The 22,107-nt window shown below is 45.9% G+C and overlaps 1 protein-coding gene across 5 annotated transcripts in view; it reads right to left on the bottom strand.

The window, feature by feature from the left end:
• FBLN2 (fibulin 2) overlaps positions 1-22,107 on the bottom strand; it is a 100,992-nt gene that overhangs the window by 61,205 nt on the left and 17,680 nt on the right. For all 5 annotated transcript variants that reach the window (XM_085073130.1, XM_085073131.1, XM_085073135.1 and 2 more), the window contains one exon: positions 11,228-12,685. In XM_085073130.1, the coding sequence (XP_084929256.1) occupies positions 11,228-12,560 (1,333 nt within the window). In that variant the 5' untranslated portion in view covers positions 12,561-12,685. The remainder of the gene's footprint in view (positions 1-11,227; positions 12,686-22,107) is intronic.

Genomic DNA, 22,107 nt, shown 5'->3' with positions numbered 1-22,107 from the left:
ATGGCTGTAATAATGTATTTACATAATGATCATATAGTTTATGAGGTATTCGTTTACTATAGATTAACTGTAAGTTTTGGGAGAGGAATTTGGGTCTGACCCAAAAAATGTAACAAACAAGTAAAAGTCTTTTGTGACTGCAAAGGAAGCCTTGTGAAGCGAGAACAACTGCTATATGTCCATGTGAGATGTAAGGAGTTCTTTCTTAATGACAGCATTTTATTTTTAGAATTTCTAATGCTTAATAGATGCCCTTCATCATTTTAAAGTAATATCAGAGGAGCACTACAGCTAAAATGAGTGTATACTTTACGGAAACTAATGGGGTTAACATGGCATCGACAAGACAAGGTCTGACCTTCAAAGTCTTTTTTCAAGGAACATTATTGACTCCATTTGAAAGCTGAATAACAGCAAGCACTCTCTCTGAAATAGCAGGGTCAGATTTCAAAGCTGTGTAAATCTGTTTGCCATACCAAAAGACTTCAATATTACCTAATAAAGGTCAGATCCCGAGGTTTAAGGAGTGCAGACAAACAGCAGCGCTGATGATGCACTGGCACTCTGCACAGTCCAAAGTGAGGATGGGGACTCAGGACTAAAGGCCAAAGGAGGCTCAGCCCTCCCTACAGGAGTCCTCCCTACAGGAGTGTACCAACACTCAGCCTGAACTGGCCTCTCTGCCACATGCCACAATTTTTCCACATACCAGATTATTCACACTGAAAAGCAAATGTAACTGGCTGACTCCAAAAGCTCCTGTTCATTTTAACTGGCTGGTTACATTTCTCAAGAATAAGAGATCCAGCAGCATAATTCTTTTTTTTAATCTAAATTGGTTAGCTTCACCCGGTACCAAGGCAGTGAGAATCCCTGCCTGTCCCACAATGTGTTCTTGGCCACAGCACAAACCTGTTCCTCTTGTCCCTCGGGACCAAGGACAAAGGAAACAGAGCACAGACACTACTAGAAACTTTCCTAGGGCCACAGGCTAAGCAAGGCAAAAGTCTGTACTTCAATAACACATGCAAAGCACATTCATCACTTTAATGGATCATGCAAAACTTCTGACACCACAGCAAAAGATTTTGGAAGGTCTCCCTATTTATCTTCCACCAGCAAAACCACCACAGTCAATCCAAACTGACTGAAATAAAACATTTATGGAACCTTCTAATATAAAACCCAGCCATCACTGATGGTCACTACACTTTTCTTTTAACTTCAATGCCATGAATTCAGATAATAGTTATCAACTTTGATCCAGAACCAGGAAAAGTACAAATTTAATCATTACATGAGACATTACTTAAGTGTATGTTATCTTTAATGAAAACAGTTCCTCAGAGTGAATCTCTTACAAAATCATTTGGCTAGAACACCGTAGGTTTGAATCTGGAAATGAAAACTACTAATAATTCCATGCAAGGCAATTCCAATACCAGGAAAATTAATGAACATCGCAGAGGAAGGGTTCTTGGATAAGAGGGAGAACTGCATTAATCTTCAGCTGCTTATAGGCCATAAACAAGATGTTTTATAGACATAGCTGCAGAATTACAGTTGGGTGTAGTGGAGCTTTAGAGCCATCAACTTGGCTTGATAGTCAAACCATGACAGACCTTGGCAGAGATTAGGGGTGGGTGTAAGGCTTTCCATGCCACCAAGCACACAGTGCATTGACTTCATACTCTTATCTAGTGATTTCTCACAATCATTATTTGAAAAATGAAAGAAAAAAGACTCCTTAAACACCATTAAACTCACTCAAAGTTTCTCATTCTGCTTGTTCAACACAAAAGAACTCTTTAATGCTATGGAAAGAGCCGTAAGAAATTACTATTATATAAGCTCCATTTTCATTACAAAGGTACGTTTTCATAAACTTTCATTCCATAGTCATGAACTTCACTTTTTGAGTGACAGATTAGACAAGTTTGAACACAAGTCCCCTGCAGACACAGGGCCTGTCCCCAGCACACGAGGTTCTGCTCTCCCCGCTCAGCTGGCCGGAGCACAGGATGTGCTTTGCCTTTCAGTGTTTGCTTTTCAGGAAATTTTGCTCCCCACTGAAGCAAGGTTTGTGTGTCTGGAATGTCTATTCCACGTGCCATGGGCACGCAGGAGGTTGGGTATCAAGTATAAAAAAATTTTATGCTACAGACCACTGACAAAATATAATTGGTTCCTAAGTCCCTGCAGGATGCCTCCATCAGAACATGAATACAAGAAGCACTTTAGATGATTCACTTCATACAAGATGTGTAACCCTCTAATATTAATCCCTTTAACTTGTGCTCAGAAAATGATTCCAGTAAGTAGCACATGGAATGGTTTTGGAGACTCAAGACTGCAAGGAACTTAAAACAGTGAGAGGTGAGAAGAGAAGGAAACTGAGGTACAGCCAGATGTTCTTGTTCCAAGAGCTCCTTCATCCTCTTCTCAGTTCTCTCCCTGCATATGAACCAGCTCCAGTCAAACTCCAGCTCCCCTGCTCCAAACACAGCTGATGCTGCTGCTCACAGAGAAGATAAGGAGGAGGTGAGTGCTATTTCAGATCAATGCCAGACTGGAGCCCTCACGCAGTGCTATTGGGTTTATTACACAAAAAGCATCTCAGTGCCATCCCAAGAACAGAATATATTGCACAAAATTGGCTTCAAATTTTCTGGACTCTGTAAGACACCTACGGAAAATTTCGTTTTTCCCATCTGGTACTCTGTCCCTTTTCAACAGCACTCACTGATGATCCTGTACTGAGCGCACACTTGCTTTTCCAGTTGATTTGGATTTTGGTAACCTGCTGACTTCTCTTACACCACTGGAAACATGTCTTCCTCCATTTCTTTCCTGCAGCTCTCCCAGAAGAGCTCCTGTACTGGTCCCCAATGTCTGGTGGCCAACACAAGGCTGCAGGGACACTGGGCCACCAAGTCCCCACGCTGGGCAGCAGCCCCCTCAAAACCACCTCCAACCTGCAGCCATCAGCACCCCCAGAGCCCTGACTCACCTGAAAGAGAACATTTCCTGAATTGCAAAGCCACACAAGTTGGCTCCTCAAGGGCCTTGGGAAGGACAGGAGGCCACAGCAAACAAGGAGGGGGAAAATCTGCACTGAGGTCCCACAGCAGCCAAAAAAAGCAGGGAAGGTAAAGGTGCAACACAGATGGCAACACAGGAGAGAAGATGCACATTTTTCTTCTAGAAGTAACATTTCTACATAGTGACCTCATACAAAATAAAGCATTCACCTTTCTTACCCCTGAGCCATTCTCATGTACCCAATTCAAATAACCTTGGTGGAAGGGTGTTCAGGACTGAATGCACACCTATTCCTAGGGCAGTACAGGTCACTGCAGCTGCAAGCAGTCACTTGCCCTATGCATGGCAGCATTAAGGCTACGAGTTCTCATTTGATGATTTTCATTATTTTTAAGATGTATAGTTTACACGCAGGAACAGCTCACAAGAGCATCAGCTTTTATAACACCTTTTAAAAGTTACTGATGCAAATCCTCCCCTTTCAGGCAACTACTTATACCGTTAAAAGGTTTTAAACCCAGAGCTACTGAAGCCATAGACATTTATTTTAGTAGTTGGTAGTTCAAAACTATGGTCAAACAACTCTAAGCCCTTCTGAATCCAGCTGGCCTCCCTGTGGTTCACAACAGCAGCACAAAAGCAACCAGCACTCAGACAACAAGGGAGAAAGAATTACTGCTCTGGATGTTTGTCTGAATGGCTCCATTTTTGGTGTAGGAAGGGCTGGAGAAGCTGCAGCCAGAACTGCAGCAGTGGGGCCAGGCTGTACAGGGGGAGGCAGGGCAGCCCCAGCACGAGCCCCCCACACCCCACAGAGAGCAGCAGCCTCTCTGTCCCACCCCACTGCACCCACCCAAGCCACTGCCAGCCCCTCATCAGCCACTCTAGCACCATCAGAGCTTCCCGTGAGGGAGGAAAACCAGCAATTCCAGCAGGCAGTGGCCTACTGCAGGCACAGTGACTCTGGAATGCTGCTGCTTACAAACCTGCAGGGTGCCTGGTGGGTCCCAGACATCCACAGGTACTGCTGGAGAAAGGCAGGTGGCTCCAGGGGTCTCTGCAGCTCCCTGAGCTCTGGCAAAGGCAGGGAAGGAGCAAATGCACGGAGGAGGTTTGCCAGCCTAAATACAGCACAATGACTTCTTTCTCCTATCCCTCTCTCAGCCTTTGGGCTTAGTGTAAACACCCCTGGTGCTTTGGGATGGTGATTTAGGACTTTCTGGTGGCTTTGGAAGGGAATTGGTCATCTCAGGAACAGCACAGACAGACTGGGAATAGTCAAGAAAACATAAAACCTGCTCACACATAAGGGGATCTTTATAAAATTCCAATTACTGCTGGCTTGTTACCTAAGAATCCCTGAGAGGTAAGAGATATTGCTTGCTGTGAGGCCCAGGGTAATGAAATTACAAATCCTTTCATGAGTAAGCATATGCTAGAAAGCTACGTTTATTTGGCCTACATATTTGAAACTGTTCAAAAGGTTATTGTCTCACAAAATTTGGATCAGGAATTACTACTTATACTTTCCTTTCTCTAATAAGGAGCTATATTCAGAGTCGGTTTTAATTCCTTGGTGATCGATTAGAATAACAGACATATTACTACAAAGAAGTCTCATTTAAATTCTGTTTTCTGAAGGAGTATCAATCATGCATACAAAATATATATATATATATATATATATACACACTCTCCAATACTTACTATAAATAACCAGCAAATGGAGTCCCCTTGAGAAACCTGGTGAGCCCAACAGTTTCCTCTGTTCAAGTGGGTAATTAATTTGTACAAGAAAACTCCCATCTTATTTTCATACTTGTCTGCTGCATGTTTGAATTTCAGAACTCAAATTCAATGTTCTTGTCACAAACCATGGATGGAACTGACTTTGCATAAATGATGATTTTTACCTCTACAGAATAGGTACACAGGGTGGGTTTTCAAAGGTATTTTTATGCTATCCTAGGTTGGGGATAAGTCAGCTCCAGTTGAATTATTGCAACATATGAGAATTAAACTAACTTAGTAACTAAACCCCCTGAAGGCAAGGGTATCTGAAAACCCTCCAGTGTTCAGTGGCACTGTGGAAAACCCGCAGTGTCCCCCGCAGGCAATGCCCCCTGGTGTTGTGCCAGCAGCACGGTGCTCCCCCAGGGAGGATGGGACACCCAAACACAACCCAGGCAGATGTGAATGCTTCATCCTGTTTCACTTTCAGACGTCCTCTGCACGTTCCCTTGGTGCCAGCATTGAACTCAATGGATTTCCTTATACAAAACTGTTCCAGCCAGCTGTGTGAGTAATTCCTGGTGCTGCAGCACAAACAGCTCGGCACTATCAGCGGATGGAAGTCTGACTGCACCTCATCATCACACCAGAGCTGGGAAAAGAACTGTGCTCTTCAGAGGATATTTAATGGAGGCAAGGCTAGCAAGAGCTGCAGGAACACGTGTTTGCCCCACCTTGCACATTGTACCTGCCTGTCATGGTCCTCAGTGATTCACACTGAAGTGAGGAGCTGTGACCTTAATTTTATGAGTAACACAGAAAGATGGAGAGCCACCTACTTACACATCCCTATTTACCAGACTGGCAGGTACTGGGGTTTGAAAAGAAAAGAGCGCAAGACCTGATCATTTCTGTAACTCATTTAGGCTCTTAAAAGTCTGCCGTCTATGCAGCTTTTAGCAAAGTATGGCACTGAATCTTGGCATTCTGCATACCATGCTTGTGCCTGCACCACTGTACAGATCTTTGCAGCTTTAAGTAAGGATTCTCTAAACTATGTTCTCTAACTGAAGATCATGAGCTCCTGGTTCAATGTACAACTACGGCTTAAAATACTCTAAGATAAGGACCAAAATAGCCCCATAAAAGCCTGACACAAAAGTATTGGTAGCCAGGAGCTCATGACCTGTAGTTAATATCTCCATTTCAGAAGGAAGATGCACATGAGGAATGGAAGAACTGTGTTGAGGAGGGTTTGGGCTCTACAGGGGAATTCTTGCAAAAAATAACATTCCCAATCCAGAGCCTGCAGCTCTAAGAGGCGCCCTGAAGCCCAGCCAGCTGGAAAAGCAACAGCACGATCTGACCCAGAGCAGTTCCCAAAACACAGCCAGGAAAGCAGCAGCCATGCAGCAACATGTCCAGAGACATCACCCAGACACAAACCCCAAGCACCAGCACTGACCCCAAAAGTATGCTCCTGGGCAGGACAGGTCTGGACACTCTGAATTAGGCTGCTGCCTACATGCCTGGACTGGTGGGGTACATCACCTCCCCAAATCTCTGCTCCGATTCCTCACATGCGACTACTCAAGGCACTTGACGCAGACCTAATGCTGCCTCCACTTGAAAGCAAGAGCTTAAGAAACAGCGAGCCAGGCCACATCTGGCTGTCTGGTGCCTGGAGATTGGATACTTTGGCTACTGTTTATTTCAGAGCCTGAAAACAATTACTCTGAGTGCACTCCTCTATGTAACTTGGGTAGGTTTTGGTTTTCCTTGCACCCTTTGCTCACAAGTTCATGCCTGAAGTGACAAGGGAAGGGGTACAGGGAAGGCTGTGCATTAGCAGCCTTGAGGGAATAAGCCTCCCACATATTATACATGGGATGTTTTCATGAATAGAAATGGTTTAATTTTTTGTTTTTTCCTCCTAAGCTAGCATCCAGCTGCCTCATAAAGCACAAAGGCCATTTTTGGCAGAACAGATAGGCACTTTTTAATTTTATAGTATTTTAGTGTTCCTCTTTCTGCAAGTATCTCAAGCCTGCCTTATTCCCATTCGTACTGCCTCAGAACTTCAACTACCAAAGAAACCAGTGAACACTGTCACCTGGGGCTCTAATTCATGCTGATTCACACTTGCTGGCCCAGAGGCTTTTTCTCTTCACACACCACTCTCCTGAGGTTTATTTTTATTCCTCAGAGGTCCTATTTTGAGGGCTCAAAGCTGACTTCTTCCTGTTACGGAAAGGACTGGGATAAAGTAGAGAACACAGGATTAAGCCTGAGGTAATTCAAGTGAAAATGAGACAACACTTCACCTGACAGCAAAAAATACAAAGTAATTGCAAATGGAGTTTGTTTTCAAAGGATTATGCAAGCATTCTCCCACCTGCAGTGCTTTTTATGGTGGCAGTAAGAGGGACAAAGGGTGGGTGTGCTCAGGGAATGCTTGGCAAACCCTCACTGCAGGTCAGCTTGCACAGAATCATCTCAGTTCAGAAATTCAAGGTCATCTTTCTCCATGAGCTTCAGAATCAGCAAACACACAGCAGATGGGTTGGTTGAAATCTCAGCTACATCCTCAGAAGTTACACAAGAGTAGCTCCCAGTAGCTCCTGCCTGATCAGGATTTACCTGCAGTAAATGCCACTCTCACATCCACTGATCTCAGCTCACAAAGTGGTGCAATTTCCTTCAGCTGGAGAACAATTATCTTTATCTCTGAAAGCCACCACGATAAAAAAAAAAAAAAATCACCAGTCGTGAAGTAGTTTAAGTGGAAAAACACCTCCACTCTGAAACATGACAGTTCCAGCTAGACCCAAACTGCTGCTGAGCCTGCCAAAACCAGAATGCAAATCATATAACATTGACAATGAGGCTGCTTGCTACCTGAGTTACATTTATCTAAGGAACAGCACTCTACTGCCAGAGCACGGGGAAATAGAAAAAAGTGGGAAAATCATAACAGAACTTGACAGTAAGTACTTGAAATATGTTTTAGTCAGCCCTCCCCTGATTAGGGCATTTTTAGGATGAGGAAATAGGCAATACAGAAATTAAAATTCCCCCTGTTTGCTGCTCTTGCAGTAAGTGACAGGGTAAGATCAATGTTTGGAGAGAGACTGTATAAAGAGAACAGTCTCCATTAATCTCATCCCTTCCCATGGTGAAAGTACTTAATTTACTCTTTCTCAGCTGAGTAATTACCTGTGCTTTACACTTACAGCTCCTTTAGGAATGGAGTAAGCAGCATTTGCACAGGCACTCCAGTGGGTCTACGTGCTGCTGCTGCAGGAACCTGCGCTCCAGTCCATATTCTGGATCTATGACAAGGGCACTCACCCTGGAGCAGATCCCCAGTGCTTCCCCTGCAGGGAGAGCCTGGCTGGCATGGAGCAGGGGGTGCTGGAGACCCCTGAGTGGGAATTACTGTGCTGTGGGAGGCAGGAGCACATCTGTGGGCTGCCACACCCCACTGAGCTGGTGCTGGGCTTCCACCTGGCACATGGAGAAACCAGCTCCCACAGGGACCATTGCTGTGACATTTCTCCCTGGAGGCTGTGAGTGCTGCTGCTGCCCCAGGGAACCACCAGCGAGGGCCTGGCTCCACACAGCACCAGAAAATCTGCAGAAGGGCTGGTCCAGCAAAGCTCAGAAGACCCAAAGGAGAAGGCAAAAAATCCCCAAACAAATGGCAATTGCCAGAGTCCAGAAGAGGAGGTGCTACAGGGATCACCTCAGCATCACCTGGCTGATGATCATCACCATCAGCTGGCTGATGTGAACACAGCGCAATGCTACTGATGAAAAACAATGCTAAAAAGGAGAAACAAAATCAAAACACAAAATTAACCTTTCCTGAGCATCAAAGTGTTTGTTCTATGTTGTTTCCACCATTAGATTATGTATGAACCAGCAGAAATTTTTGAGACGAAAACTCAGCTACATGTAAAACCAAAGCAAGATATATAAAATACGAGTAATAAGGCCAGGTTTTTAACCAAAGGCATCAGGATCCAACCACAGCATAGTTCTGAAGCCAGAATACAGCTAAATAGGAGGAACAAATGCAACAGCCACCTAACTTGGGCTGAAAGCCTCTGTGGAGGCTCCCATACTTTTCTAAACTCTGGGAAAAGAGAAACACTAAACAAAACATAAAAATACATCTAGAATGGCCATAGAGTCACAGAAATGTAGCCCAGAGCACTCTGCTGAGAGCTGGTCAAACAAAACCCCCTACATGCTGCCAGGGTGGCTGCAGCCTCATTAGGGAACAGCACAACAGACTCAGAGGTTCTGAAAATCAGGGCATTGATACAGTTTACATCATGCTGACGATTCTTAAAGGGAAAAAAAAAAAGGTTATTTGGCAATTCTGGTAGATTCTGTCATTTTACAGTCGGAAATACATGCACAAAATTTATGTTTTCATTCTGTATCTGTAAGCTAGATTAATTTTTCTTTCAAGTCTGACTAATATCTTCACTCCCCCTCTACCACTGGCTCAGGAGTCACCAAAAAGACAAGATATATGTGTTTTATTACTTGGAACATATGGAGCTACTCACATGAATCACAACCACGTCAATTAAAGCAACAGAACAAGTGGGAACACTGCTATCCCTAGGCACGAGCGCTGGTGCTAGTTATGGCAAGAGAGATCCCTCATTTTTGGAGAGGGTTCTATCATTCCATACAGAACTTCCACCAATATTCCTGATGGGAATGGTGGGGCAGATCAGGGGCAGGGGCTGCCTGGCCAGGTCCCACTTGTCAGTGACTGTGGGTAATGGACATGGTGTGGTGGCACTGGTGCTGGCTCACAAAATATGCAGCAACTCCATGGGGCAGGAAACCAACAGCCTCAGAGCTGCAGCATCTACAGCCAGTCACACAGTCCTGTGGTCCCAAGGGATATTTACTTTTCATTTCTACTCCTGAAATATTTAAAGGAAATCGTAGGTATCTCAGCTAAGGGGGAAATGGCACCCAGTGATTCCCAAGCCTGCTTCTGTCAGCTAAACAATTCATGCCTCTCATGCCATCCATCACATTTTGCTCCAGGCACCTCAACCTAATCCAGCCCCCAACCAGACCTGTCTCAGCCAAGCAGTTCCCAGGAATCACAGATTGGAAATCACCCAAGCAGACTCTCAAATGTAGTACTTAGCTCTGCTGCTGAACACTTTCACCCCAACAGACTTTCTTAAACCCTCTCATCGAAAATTTCAGGGTGCTCCACCCATCTTCCCTTTTTGAAAGAAAAAGAAAAGGCAATAAATATCTTCTTAAAAATTTCATCAGGAATCAGGTTATTGTGTGTCAGTCCTAACTAAGGCCCATGCATCACACACAGCCTTGGTGTACGGCTCAGCTGAGATTGTGAGGTAGGCTGGGACAAATAAAAGGGAAGGAAAAGGAAAAAGCTGTCATCTCCATTCATGGACCTGGCACACCTTCTGTTTGAACAGTCAAGAGGTGCTGGGACCTAAAAGTCTCAGCTCCAAATCTACTCTCCTCCTCCCATCTGCCTTAAACTTCTCCAGGAGATGGACTGGACAGCTCAAAATGTTTAAGGGCTACCTACACAGCATAGGAGAAATACCACTACCTAGGGACTAATCAGTATTCTCTGCAAGTTCCCTACAGCTGAGTCTCGTGAGAACATTTTGTGCCACATCTTGAAAGAGGAGGTATTGCTCTTGATTTGATGAAAAATGAATTGGAAATATGAGCTGTATATGTGCTAATTTACAGTGATGAAGTTTGCATTCATTACAGTAATGAGCATTGCATAAAGCATATAATCAACATTCCCTGCAGATGTCAAGAGGAATCCAGAGGCAGGGAGGAAATACGTACACTTGCCACAGCTGATCATAAACATCGTAAACTTCCAGCCCCAAAAACACACAAAGCAAAAGAAAGTCATTTTTCTCCCTACTAGTCCGCAGAGGTTTTGGAGTATATCTCTCAAGTTTTTGAACTAATGAGTTTAAACAGGCTTTCAACCATGGAATAAATATTACAAGTGCTCTAAATATTTTCATAATGGAAGCACAACTGTTTCACATCCTTCCCAGAAGAAGACAAAAGATACAAATGTGATTACCACTGAGTTGGTGACTGGAGATAACTAAATCCTTCTATGTAGAGGAAGATGTTTCTTTAACATCACAACAGAAATTAAAAGCAAGTAATTGAGGAAAAATGGCAGAGTTTAATAAATCATCATCTGAAATAAAGTTAAAACACCAGAAAATCCCATCCACTGTCTGTGAAGTCAAAGCAAGGTGGGCAATGGTAAAATGGTACCTGTTCTGTGGTGGTTTGCTTGATTTCATGGCCATAGGCAGCAGCAAAAACAACACCCCAGAGGATGTGCATCAATGCTATAATGAGTAAGTGTTCTCTAGACACCTACACTGGGAGTAGCTCTTACCTTCTGGCAGCCTGGGGTTAGCGTGGATGGAGTTGGGGTCCCCATCCTCCTCAGGATGGTAACGATACAGCATCTGTGACTGTTTTGGGGAGGACTGGCTCCGGTCTTCCTTGAGAGCAACGGGAGGAGAGGTTGTTGCGCTGAACTTCACCTTGGGGAAATCATTCCCCTCGAGGGTTTCATGGGATGATCTTGCCCAGCTGGGCTCTGTAAAATTCACCTCTTTCAAGCCCTGATACATGCTGTTACCTGGCTCTTCCTTCCTGGCATGCTTTTTAATTTTAGAGTGGGGGGCTCTTTCTTGCTCATGCCTCTCTTTGTTCCCCTTTGGTCTCCTCTCCATCTCCTCCAGCTGCTGGGGTGTCTCGGTGGTGGCTGTCGTGTGCTCCAGAGGAGGAGCCCTGGTGGTCCCTGGTGTCTCCTTGTGTGCCACTTGCTGGAGGGAGGCCGCAGTGGTGCGGGGCAGCCTCCTGCGCTCGCTCCGTTCCGTGGCACTGCGAACCTCGGAGGGATCCCTGGGCACAGGGGTGGTGCCAGGCACCGCCATTCCCTCAGTGTAGGGGTCAGCTGAAGCCAACGCCGAGGGAGCCATGCTGGCCGGGAGGTAGTCATAGTCTTCACCCTGCTCCTGGCTCAGGCTCTCATGCTCCAGGTGGGACGAGTAACTCCTGTACTTTTTCGGAGCCTCCACCTGGGTGTTGTCTCCTTCAGACGCCTCCTGGTCGTAGCTGTACGGATCGTCGTAGTGCCTCTCGGGCTCGCCGTCCTCGGCATCCCCGGGGCTGGCCGTGTTCAGGGCAAAGGTGTCGCAGTCTGGGAGCTGGTAGCACATCAGCTCCCCGCCGGCGTTGGGACAGTGGCAAACCTTGCAGGGCGGCATGTGGAAGGTGTGCCCCGCCACGTACTTCTGGCCCTCGTGGAGGCAGCCGATCCTGCCGCACTGGGGACACCCATCCGCCGGCACCACCGCGTCGATGCAGTTTGGGGGCAGCTCCGGGCACAGCATGAACTGGCAGCTGATCTTGCCCCCTCCCTTGGGGCATGAGCACTCCGTGCTCCCAAAGTCCACGAAGTAGGACTGTCCCTCAGGGACCTTGCCATTGACGAAGCCCACGTTGACGCAGTCGTAGTATTGGTAGCCCTCGCAGGTGCAGCCATGCTGCAGGCACGTGGCGCAGCACTCGCCAGGCTCCAGCACATCCTCGATGCAGTTCTCCAGGGGTTGGCACTCGGCGCCCGTGCAGTCCCTCTGTGCCTGGGAGCTGCCTGTGCACAGCAGCACGAGGAGCAGGGCATTCCAGCGGCTCTGCTGCCAGCTCCGGGACCTATCCATAGTCTCCCTGAAGGAACGCGGCTCCAGTCCAAACTCGCACGTTTAACGCTGGCTCCTTTCCTGGAGGGCTGGAGGTTCAGCTCTGAATCTGCGGTGGTTTCCTGAGTTACCTTTTCTCATAGATCCTAGAGTTATGAAAGAAAACTCTGTTAAAGACTACACTCAGCACATATCCTGTTAAACATTAGAGGTCTTTAAAAGCTGGGACAAAATCCAACATCTGCAAACCTAAGGACAAAAATTAATCATAATGTCTTCCAAGCATTATAGGCACTAAGTTTGGAGTTGGATGCTTCCCCCACCCCTGTTTTGAAAAAGAAAGGAGGAAAAAATGGTTGCGAATGTTCTGTTTTGAATCTGTTGACAAAACATGTATTTCAATAAAAAGAAGGCCCTTCCTTATACTTCAATGCCTTTTTGTTAATCTTTCCAGCTTAAAAGATTTTTTGGCAGAGAAGAAGTAAATACACAGTTCTTCCTCTGCAGATATGAGCCTAAGATAATTATTCTTTATGTTTTAATTACAGAGACCCAAATCTTAAGGAATTTTTACAGACAAAACTTAGCCTTGGGACGTGAGAATTTGTCTGTACGCATGTTCGCTCAAAAGATGGATTTTTTTTTCTCCATCCTTCCCCCACTGAGCAATCTTCTGCACTTCAGTGTTCAGCATTAACAGTTATGTCTTTGCTCCAGCAGTGCTAAAATAGAACTTCTTTGTCTGTTGCGGTTACTTTGTGGTTACACATCATATTAACTATCCTGTAATACATATTAGGGGCTGGATCTTCCACTCACAGAAGTTGGCACAGCCCCACAGCAGGACTGTGGTGCACAGAGGGATCGACTCCAACCTCACTGGAGGACAATTCCTCCACTCAAGGATGATTCCTCCTCCATTGACTTCCTCCTTCACTGGAGGACAACTAGAACAACTGAGGATGTGCCAGCACTGGCAACCACTTTTTTCAGTTTGACAACACCAGCAGTACTTTTTAGTGAATTACTATAATATGAACAGAATGTATACATACATACATGAATTGGCATAATCACACTCTATTAAAATGCCTTGACAAAGAGAAAATTGTTTGCTTTTAAATTACTTAGCCCTCTGAGCACAGAAAAGTTCTAGGATTAATCAACTGTTGTCCTTTATATCAAAAGTATGCTCAAAAAGCTACACAATTAACATGGAAAACCACTTACAACAGAAAAACAATTTGCCTATAGAATTTTATAGAATCAGCAATCTGATTATTTTCCCAGAACCCCTCCCATCATCAAATAAACAACGACCCTAAAACATTTATCTAGGGGGTAAAATACAGTCACATCACCCAGAACAATAAACCACACACGCAAAAGGAACTATGCCAGGAGATCCATTCAGAAAGATTACTTCTCCCATTCAAAGGGGGCTTCCAACAAGTCTGCTCAGTCCCTGCTGGCAAGCATCCAGGCTGTGGGAAAAGCGTGCCTGTTCTGATAAGATATGGACAAACTGTGCTAAGAATTTCCACAGTTCTGCCTTGGAATTCCAATTACGTCACTACATTGTACAGAGATAGGATTCTTACACATGTAGGTTTCCTACTACTAATTTGGCTATATTACCTGAGTGTGTTAAAGGACAGTGGTTGAAGGAAAAATAAAATTGTTAGAAGATACAATATTGGCTTGCAAGAATCTCACTTTTTCAGAACTACTCTCAAAACCAGGCTATTTCTCATGAAGGAGAATTTTCAATATGTGCTGTTGAAATTAATTCTTCAGAAGGCAGCCTGGGAATTAATAATTTATCCTGCTTTCAGCAGCTTTTCCAGGTAATCCAAGTTTGTAATTGTTACGTTGCTTTAGCTGGGAAATAATGAATGGGAGGACAACTACAGATAACTTCTGGAAGGGTCTCACAGGGGGATTTTGTCACATCCCCTGGGTACCTCCTGGCTTTAATGCTTCAGTGTGTGTGTGTCCACCGGTCAAACTCCATGGGGGAGGCAGCCGAGCTCAGCTCTGCCCTGGCACATATTCCCTTTTCTTGATATTCCAGCAGGCTTCCTAGGCTCAGAGAACCCCAGCACCCAGCATGGACACCCATATGGGTGTCAGAGCTGCAGGCTTGGCCACTCTGTGTGCATCACCTGTGAGACAGGTGAGGGCTGAGCTCGTGTGCATCACTGCTCAGCCCAGCCAGCCTGTGCTGCCCTGCTGCAGCCCAGCTCCAGGTTAAGGGGCTGTGGCAGCAGGACACCCCAGGAGCAGTGTCTGTCTGCTCTGCTCCGACCTTCAGGCTTCCCCAAAACTCCTCAGGCACAAACTTGAGTTCCCAACAAGAAACCCCCAATGATCCCCCATGCTGAAGCAAGAAGCAGAAAGTCAGTGCTAACTTCCATGAAGCATGGTCAAGGACAGCTGAGGGTTTGTCACAAGACAGCCCTGCTTTTGTGAAAGGAGCTGCTCAGTGGTCCTCCCTTGTACTGTCACCTCCTGCCCCGCTCACCCACAGTCATTTCTATCCAAGGGTTTGTTTGCTTGTCCAGGTCACCGCCAGCTCTTCCTCTGTTCCCATCCCTGCTTCCTCACCTCTCGCCCACAAAGAGACCCAGAGAGCTCATGGCAAGCCCTGTCCCTGCTCCCTGCCTCCCACATGTTCTGCTCCATGCCCTGCTCAGTGCCTCTGTGCTTTTCTCTTCCCACCATTTCAACATCCCTCAACATCTGGGTTTTCACGCTAAACTGATAAGGCTGAAATCCATACAAACCCTTTCTCCATCAATAACACCAAAACCTTCCCTTTCCTCAGGCTCTTTTCTTCATCAGAGGCTCCTTGTTTCTGGGGTAACGACTCCACCAAAAAGTATCTTTTAATTCCTTTAAACCACTGCGTTTTCCCTGTGCATTCTCCATCTGTTCCCCACACCCGTCGCTCCCCCAACCCATAAACCTGCATATCAAAGAAACAGTCTCAACTTCAGGCACAGAGAAAACCATCTCTGAGTGAAGCACAGACATGACTGCTGAGCCCCACTGAGAAAGCCCATCCCTACAAACCAAATGTGTGTGCTCCTGCCAGCCCCCGCAGCTGATGTGCTTCACCTCTGGATCTGTGCCCTTCCACAGCACTGGAACGATGCTCTGGAGACAGCAGCTCGTTACTTGGGAATGGCATCAAAAGCTGGAGCTGTAAATAAAGGTGTCTGAACCAAGACGGTAAAAAAAAGTACACTATCTCTGTAGGATAGGGGAGTTTAATACCAGCAGATGTTATTGCAATAACCTGTTTCCATTAACTATTTTAATGCTTTCCTTAATGTCCTTTTACACAACTGGGGCGATACACAAGAGCTTCCATAAAATGAGAATTGGTTCTTTGTACTCTCACCAATGTCCTTCACCCACTCTTACCAGCATCACTGACTTTTGCTGCTCTACTGAGTGACAAATTAAGCCCTGCACACCTAAAATAAAAGTCTTTCAAAGGCACTGTTCAAAACTTTACAGAGCTTTACAGCAAGGGAACCAAGTACCACCCGTGCCACCCCTCATGCCCTACTCTGTGTCCCAGGAGAATTCCATTCATGTCTACTGTGGAGTTCCCTGTGTATCCTGCTCTCCTTTGGTTCAAGGGCCTGCTGGCTTTACTGGGCCACTATTAAAGACATTGTTGCCATTGCTTTGCAGGTAACATATCTTGAGGGAGCACAAGCATCCACACAAGAGGACAATGCTCTGCATTGAGACTGAGCCCCTCAAACTCTATCCAGGTAAACATGCGAGGTAAGCCAGCAGTAAGCAGCGGATGGTCACACTGCTGTAGTTACTTATGGCTCAATTCCTTCTTTAAAAAGTATTCCTAGAAAAGGCAAAGCAAAGACACCTTACAGAAAACCAGCTTAAAAAAGTAGGACTCCAAATGAGCATGAACTGCAGACACACATTTTCATGGAAAAGGAAAGCAGATGAACTCAGTATCTGTGTGATAGGACATCCAAGGCTAATGGCAGCAGCCATCAAAATTAAAACTAGTCCTGGCTGAAAACCATCATATTCCTGTCTCCTGGCAGGGGAATAAAACAAGATTTCAAGATGCTTATTTCAATTCAGTTTGGGGCCAAAAAGTTATAAATTCTGACATTTTTGCAAAACAATATAGTCCAAGTGATTTACTTCAATCAAACCCATAACGTAAAACCCAAAGGAAGAATGTTGACTTGATTAAAATTGTTCAGTCGTATTACTCGAAAATGTTGATGAAATCAGTGTGTTCCCACAGAAGTTCTAGACATTTTAAATGTGCAACTTCTTTAAATTAAGAGGAGCATTTTATTGGGAGATTCTTTTTCCAGATGGTTTCATTTCAGTGCTGAATCAGAAAGCTTATTCTAGGCAAGCAGAGGTGACAGGAGGCACTTTTCTTCAAAGATTTCACACCAACACAACCTCTCTGTGTGAAGGTTGCCCCAGAGATATGCAGAAGGTGTTGCACATGTGGAAGAGATACCACAAGAGCAACAGCATTCTGGCAAATGTTCACTGCACCAAAAGAGGCAGCCACTTATAAACAAAAAGCAATAAACAGAATAAATCCAGTGCACTCTAGAGGACAACATGTGCATGAGAACGCACTGACTTCCATCTTTGAACATGTACCTGAAATTTCACCAGTTGCAGATCCCTGTGAGGAGGTTTAGATAGAACATTTCTTTTCTCTGTCTTACCTCTCAATCCCTCACAAAATTGCCATTTTCGAGGATGACAATAACAGAAATGCTGGTTTGATCTGCGTCTTCTGCTTGTGAAGAGTGAGCAGGGCCAGATGCCAGCCTGGTGTCCCTCCTGTGCCAGGTACTGGGAGCACAGTCCCTGCTGGGTGTAACTGGGTGGTGGCCCCTGAGCTTGTCCATGAGTCTATGCCGAAGTTTCAGACATACAAAGAAAGAAGCTGTGGGAAGGCCAGTGCAGGACTGGCACTCACCATCCATGCACACAGCAAGTCCATGAGCCCATAGAAATGCTATGAACAGTTCTCCTGGTCTCACCCAGCTGAAATTTGGTCTCCACGTTCAAGCTGTACATGACGAGGGACCAAACACAGCCCTGCTCTGTGCTGGTGAATCTTTTGGTGATGTTGAATCTGTTCTCACAGAGGTAAAAGCTCTGCAGAAAGCAGGGCAGTAGGCAGAAGCACATGTGCACACCCATCCCGCAGAGCAGGGGGAATGTATTTCCCCAGTCCGTGCATTTTCACACCTCTCCCCAGCCAGAGCTCTGGGCTGCTACAGCTGCCAGCAGCTCCTCGCTGCCTGCGGTCACAGTTTAGACTACGGGAGGAAGAAGGGAGGGGACGGAAGGAAATAACAATTTAAAAAACAATCCCTTTTAAAAGCAAGAGAATACGGAAATTTGTGAGAGTATTTGAATCTTGCATGAAAACCAGAAAAAAAACCCCTAAGCCCAGTAACTCCTGACTAGACTGTGCCAGCCCATGGATTAGATCTTCCTTTCACACCCTCTCAATCCGGAAACTTGTGATCTCACCAGGCGCTGGAAGGGATTGCTGCTCTCCTCACAGAGGGAACTGCAGTGCTGTTCACCGGGAGTATGAATGAAAAGGGGAGAAGTGTTCCTTCACTGCTCTTATGCAACATTCAATGCCCAGAGCCCATCCTCTCTGCCCGCTAATTAATGGAATATGAGCTGAGCTTAACCCAGCCTTCTCATTTGGGGCACCTGTGTTGGGCAGAACGAGCAGAGGGGTAGGATAAACCCCAGGCTAAATCCCAATCCAACGCAGTGCTTTTGGTTACTGAAAGCAAAGCACTGCGGAGTTGTCAACACTCTGGTTCTTGGCTAAACAAGCCTGTGTTCAGCAGTCATAGCTTTTGCAGGCAGTTTTCCTCAGCAAGAAACCAGTTATCATTAACCCCCTTTTCCTAGAAAAGCTTTAAAAAGTGGACATTTGGGAGTCTGGAGGATTATTACCTAATTCAGCAGTGAACTCAAGAGTGGAACAAACAAGAAGCAAGCAGGACGAGATCTAAACTCATGCAGTCTCCCAAACGCTGCTCTGATAAGAGCTCCCTTCCCGGCAGAAGCGCCCCCGGGCAGAGATGCTCCAAAAGCTTTCCAGGACATTCCCCACGCTCAAATCCAAACAGGAACCTGACACACTGCAGTAATGGAAAAGCATCACCCGAGGTATTTCAGCTAAAGTAGCCAAGCATTAACAAAAGTGACCAGGCAGCTCTGGGACTTATTCTTCCAGAATGTGCAGCATTTCAAGGAGTTTTTGAAGTCCCAGAGAGCGCAGAGAACCTTTTTCCAAGGGAATGACAGAGCCGAGGAGGGGAGAATCATGCCTTGGGGCTATTGTGTCAGTGCTCCTCACCCCAGCCCAGTGCAAAACAACAGGGCAGGTACTTGAATTAGGGAGGAGCGAAATTCTGTGTCATTGGGAGTCGCCGGTGCAGCAGATCCAAAGTGACTCAGTGGGAGCACAGCAGCTGCCGAGGAGCCAGAGGAAGGGCTCCCTTGGGACACAGAGAGCTCAGATCGGGGCTGTGTAGGGACCAGAGCAGCAGGGATGGGCCAGTGCTCTGCCACGGGGTCCCTGACAAAGCCACCACAGAGTCCCTGACAAACCAAGCATGGTCAGGCTCCTCTCCGGACAATGCCCAGGGGGCTCAGCACATCCTGGCAGCTGGACTGGGGGCAGTGTTCTGCTGCACAAGGAGCCAAACTCTTACACTGGAGTGAAAATAAATGTGTTTGCTATCGATACACTTTTTTTCCTCTTCTTTTTACATCACCGCGTTTCAGGTGACTATATATACTCCTCAAAAACACAATTAAATAATCCAGCTATTTCCACACCAGCCAAAGAAATCTGGGAAAAGATTAAAGCAAACTCAGCAACAGCCACTCAAAAATGTTTCCCAAGGCACAGCCAACAAAAACTTGTCAAAGCTCATAAGTTATGAACTAATTTGCACAGGGAGAGCTCTTTTGGCAGCAGGCAGGTCCCTGAGCTCCACAGCACCTCGAGCAGCTGCACACATGTGGAGACAGCCTCGAGATGGGGCAGCACAGCTCCCAGGAGTCCTGCCCAGGAACCAGCACCAGCACAGGGCTCAGATGAGCACTGGCAATACTGGAGGCTGCTCTGATGAGTGAAAGAAAGAATTTTTTCTCATTTATTTAGAGGGCTGCACTCCCCTCTTCCCTCTCAGGAAGGAACAAATCCCTAGTTTCCATGATGTTGCCCCATTATTTAGAAATTTACCATTTCCCACCAAAAATTAACTCAAGCACAACACACCCCTGTACAATCTCATAACCATGCCCCTCAAATACATCCTTTGAAGACCCTGGATTACATTTCTCTCTCTCTCTGCTTCCCTTCTCCAATCTTCTTCCATGATGCTCCAGCCCCCTGCCCCTTCCCACTGTTTTACAGAGCTCCCATTTGCAGGGCTGCTGCTGCCTCTCAGCAAGGAAATAGCCTGCTGCAACCTCAGGGACAGTGGCATGCAGAACCCGAGATGTCACTCCCACTCCCTCTGCGATCCCCTCTCCCCATTTCTTCTTTCCTCCATGAAAGAACTACGATGCTACTTAGAACTCTAAGCAACAGATTTAAGTTTTGGGGCTGTTTCTTTTTCTTCATCCAGTCTTCTACTGCACACTTTGAACCCTGCTGCCGTAAGCAGTGACAGTCAGTAACACAGACCTTTTGTTGGGAAATGTGTTGGTTGGAACATCTGGGCACTCCCTACCTATTTCATCCATCTCTTTTGGAACAGCTCAAAATGAAAATTCCCCCACCCCCACCTAAAACCCAAATTAGGCAAAAGAAAGCCTACTATTTAACTGACAGCTTAGCAAGTGGCCTTTCCTGCCCTGTGCACTGCCATGTGCCAATTTGGAAATAATTAACCATCGTTTTCATACAGGGAAGACCGAAGGGAACTGCGAGGCAGTTTTCCACAGCATACCTGTGAGGCAGAACTGTTCACAGCCACAGGGGCAGTGGTTCCTCCATTGCCTGAACTTCAGCCTCAGAATGGAAGAATTGGATTTGAGACTCTCTGGAGCAACTCAGAGGGGTTTGCTTCAGTCTGCCAATTGATTCAAATAAGTCTCAAAACAAAATGTCAATATAGTAAGTCTGTAGCAAATAATTTTCTGGTAATTGAGTCCTGACTTTGTCACTATCATGATTAATAGTGGAAGTCTAGCTGTTCATGTGAAGAGAGAAACATGTACAGTGAGTGAACATTTTAGAGTATCCAACTAATTTGGTTCCCAGTTTCTGCACGACAGCTCTGTCAATGTACTTCTTTTGATCCACAACACATGCAGCTGCTGCCTACAGTCAAGAGGAAACTAGGAGGAAACTGTGAGTCTTGACATGTTCCACTCAAAAGGCACAATGGTTTTCCATGACATAGCAGTCCCCAGAATGACCAAAGATCAAACTCTTTGTTCGTGATTCCCCAGGATCCAAGTTTGTCCCTCAAGAGAATAAATGTGCTCTCAGCAACCAGTTGTAGCAACAAACGAACTGCTTTCATGAGCCACACTGCTCCACAGCTGAGAAAATCCATCTTGTACTCCCCCAGCTGCAGCACACACCTAGCGAGGCTGTGTCACAGCAGGTGAACTCCTGCACAGCCACAGCCTGCCTACGCTCTGCCTCTTACAGAAATAACACTCAGCACACAGGAAACGCCTGTCTGTTCCACAGACAGAGGGCTTTCTCTGCCCTGTTCTTCACGAGAAAGGCTGGGGGGGAAAACTGGAAGATTCCTTAACTTCCAGTAGATAAAATGCCAGCTTAAATTTATCCATCACTCGGGATACTTTTCAGGTTTTGGACGCATTGCTGCTCTCATTTTCACCTCCATCACCCACTTCAAGGGAATATTTGTCTTGAGTTGTCTTGGGATTGCATTTTCTTTGTTACATTAAGTGTTCTCAGAATCTGTTGTTTACAAAATTTTCAACCCACTGTGTAGTCCACTGTTGGAATTACCCCAGTTCTGCTCTTGACTGTGATCCTGAGAGTTTACTGTACTCTAATCTGGAGTCTGCCTGTTAAAGGAAGGGACAGGAAGAAGCAGCACAAGAAGAAACAACGGACTTGGCCACTACTACTGCCTGTAAGACTTACCTGAGGTAAGCCTGAAGAAAAATCTTTGAGCTTCACTGCAGCACAGGTTGCATAGAATCTCTACTGCCAGAGGCCAGTCTGTGCCTGAATCTGCACACCAGATCCACACATGTGTGGATGCATCTCCCACCAGGAAGGGGAACAGGATCACTGAGTCATCTCCTTTGCTCTGCTGCCACTCAGCCTCACTTTCCATGAAAGAGGAGACAAAACCAACTCCACAAAAACAGGCTGGGTTAAGGATCCAGCCTTGTAACTCTGCACTGAAAAATGCCCAATTAATTAACCTGGTTGAGAATCTGCCCATGTATTCTTTGGTCTGAAGAAAAGGAACTCAGATTTGTTTCAGCACTTGTGTACATGCCATCTCTC

Source organism: Lichenostomus cassidix, chromosome 12, assembly GCF_008360975.1.
Source record: "Lichenostomus cassidix isolate B80296 chromosome 12, HeHo_3.0, whole genome shotgun sequence".
Classification (NCBI taxonomy): domain Eukaryota; kingdom Metazoa; phylum Chordata; class Aves; order Passeriformes; family Meliphagidae; genus Lichenostomus; species Lichenostomus cassidix.
Note: the sequence above shows the minus strand (reverse complement) of the source record. Positions and strands in the feature narration are given on the sequence as shown.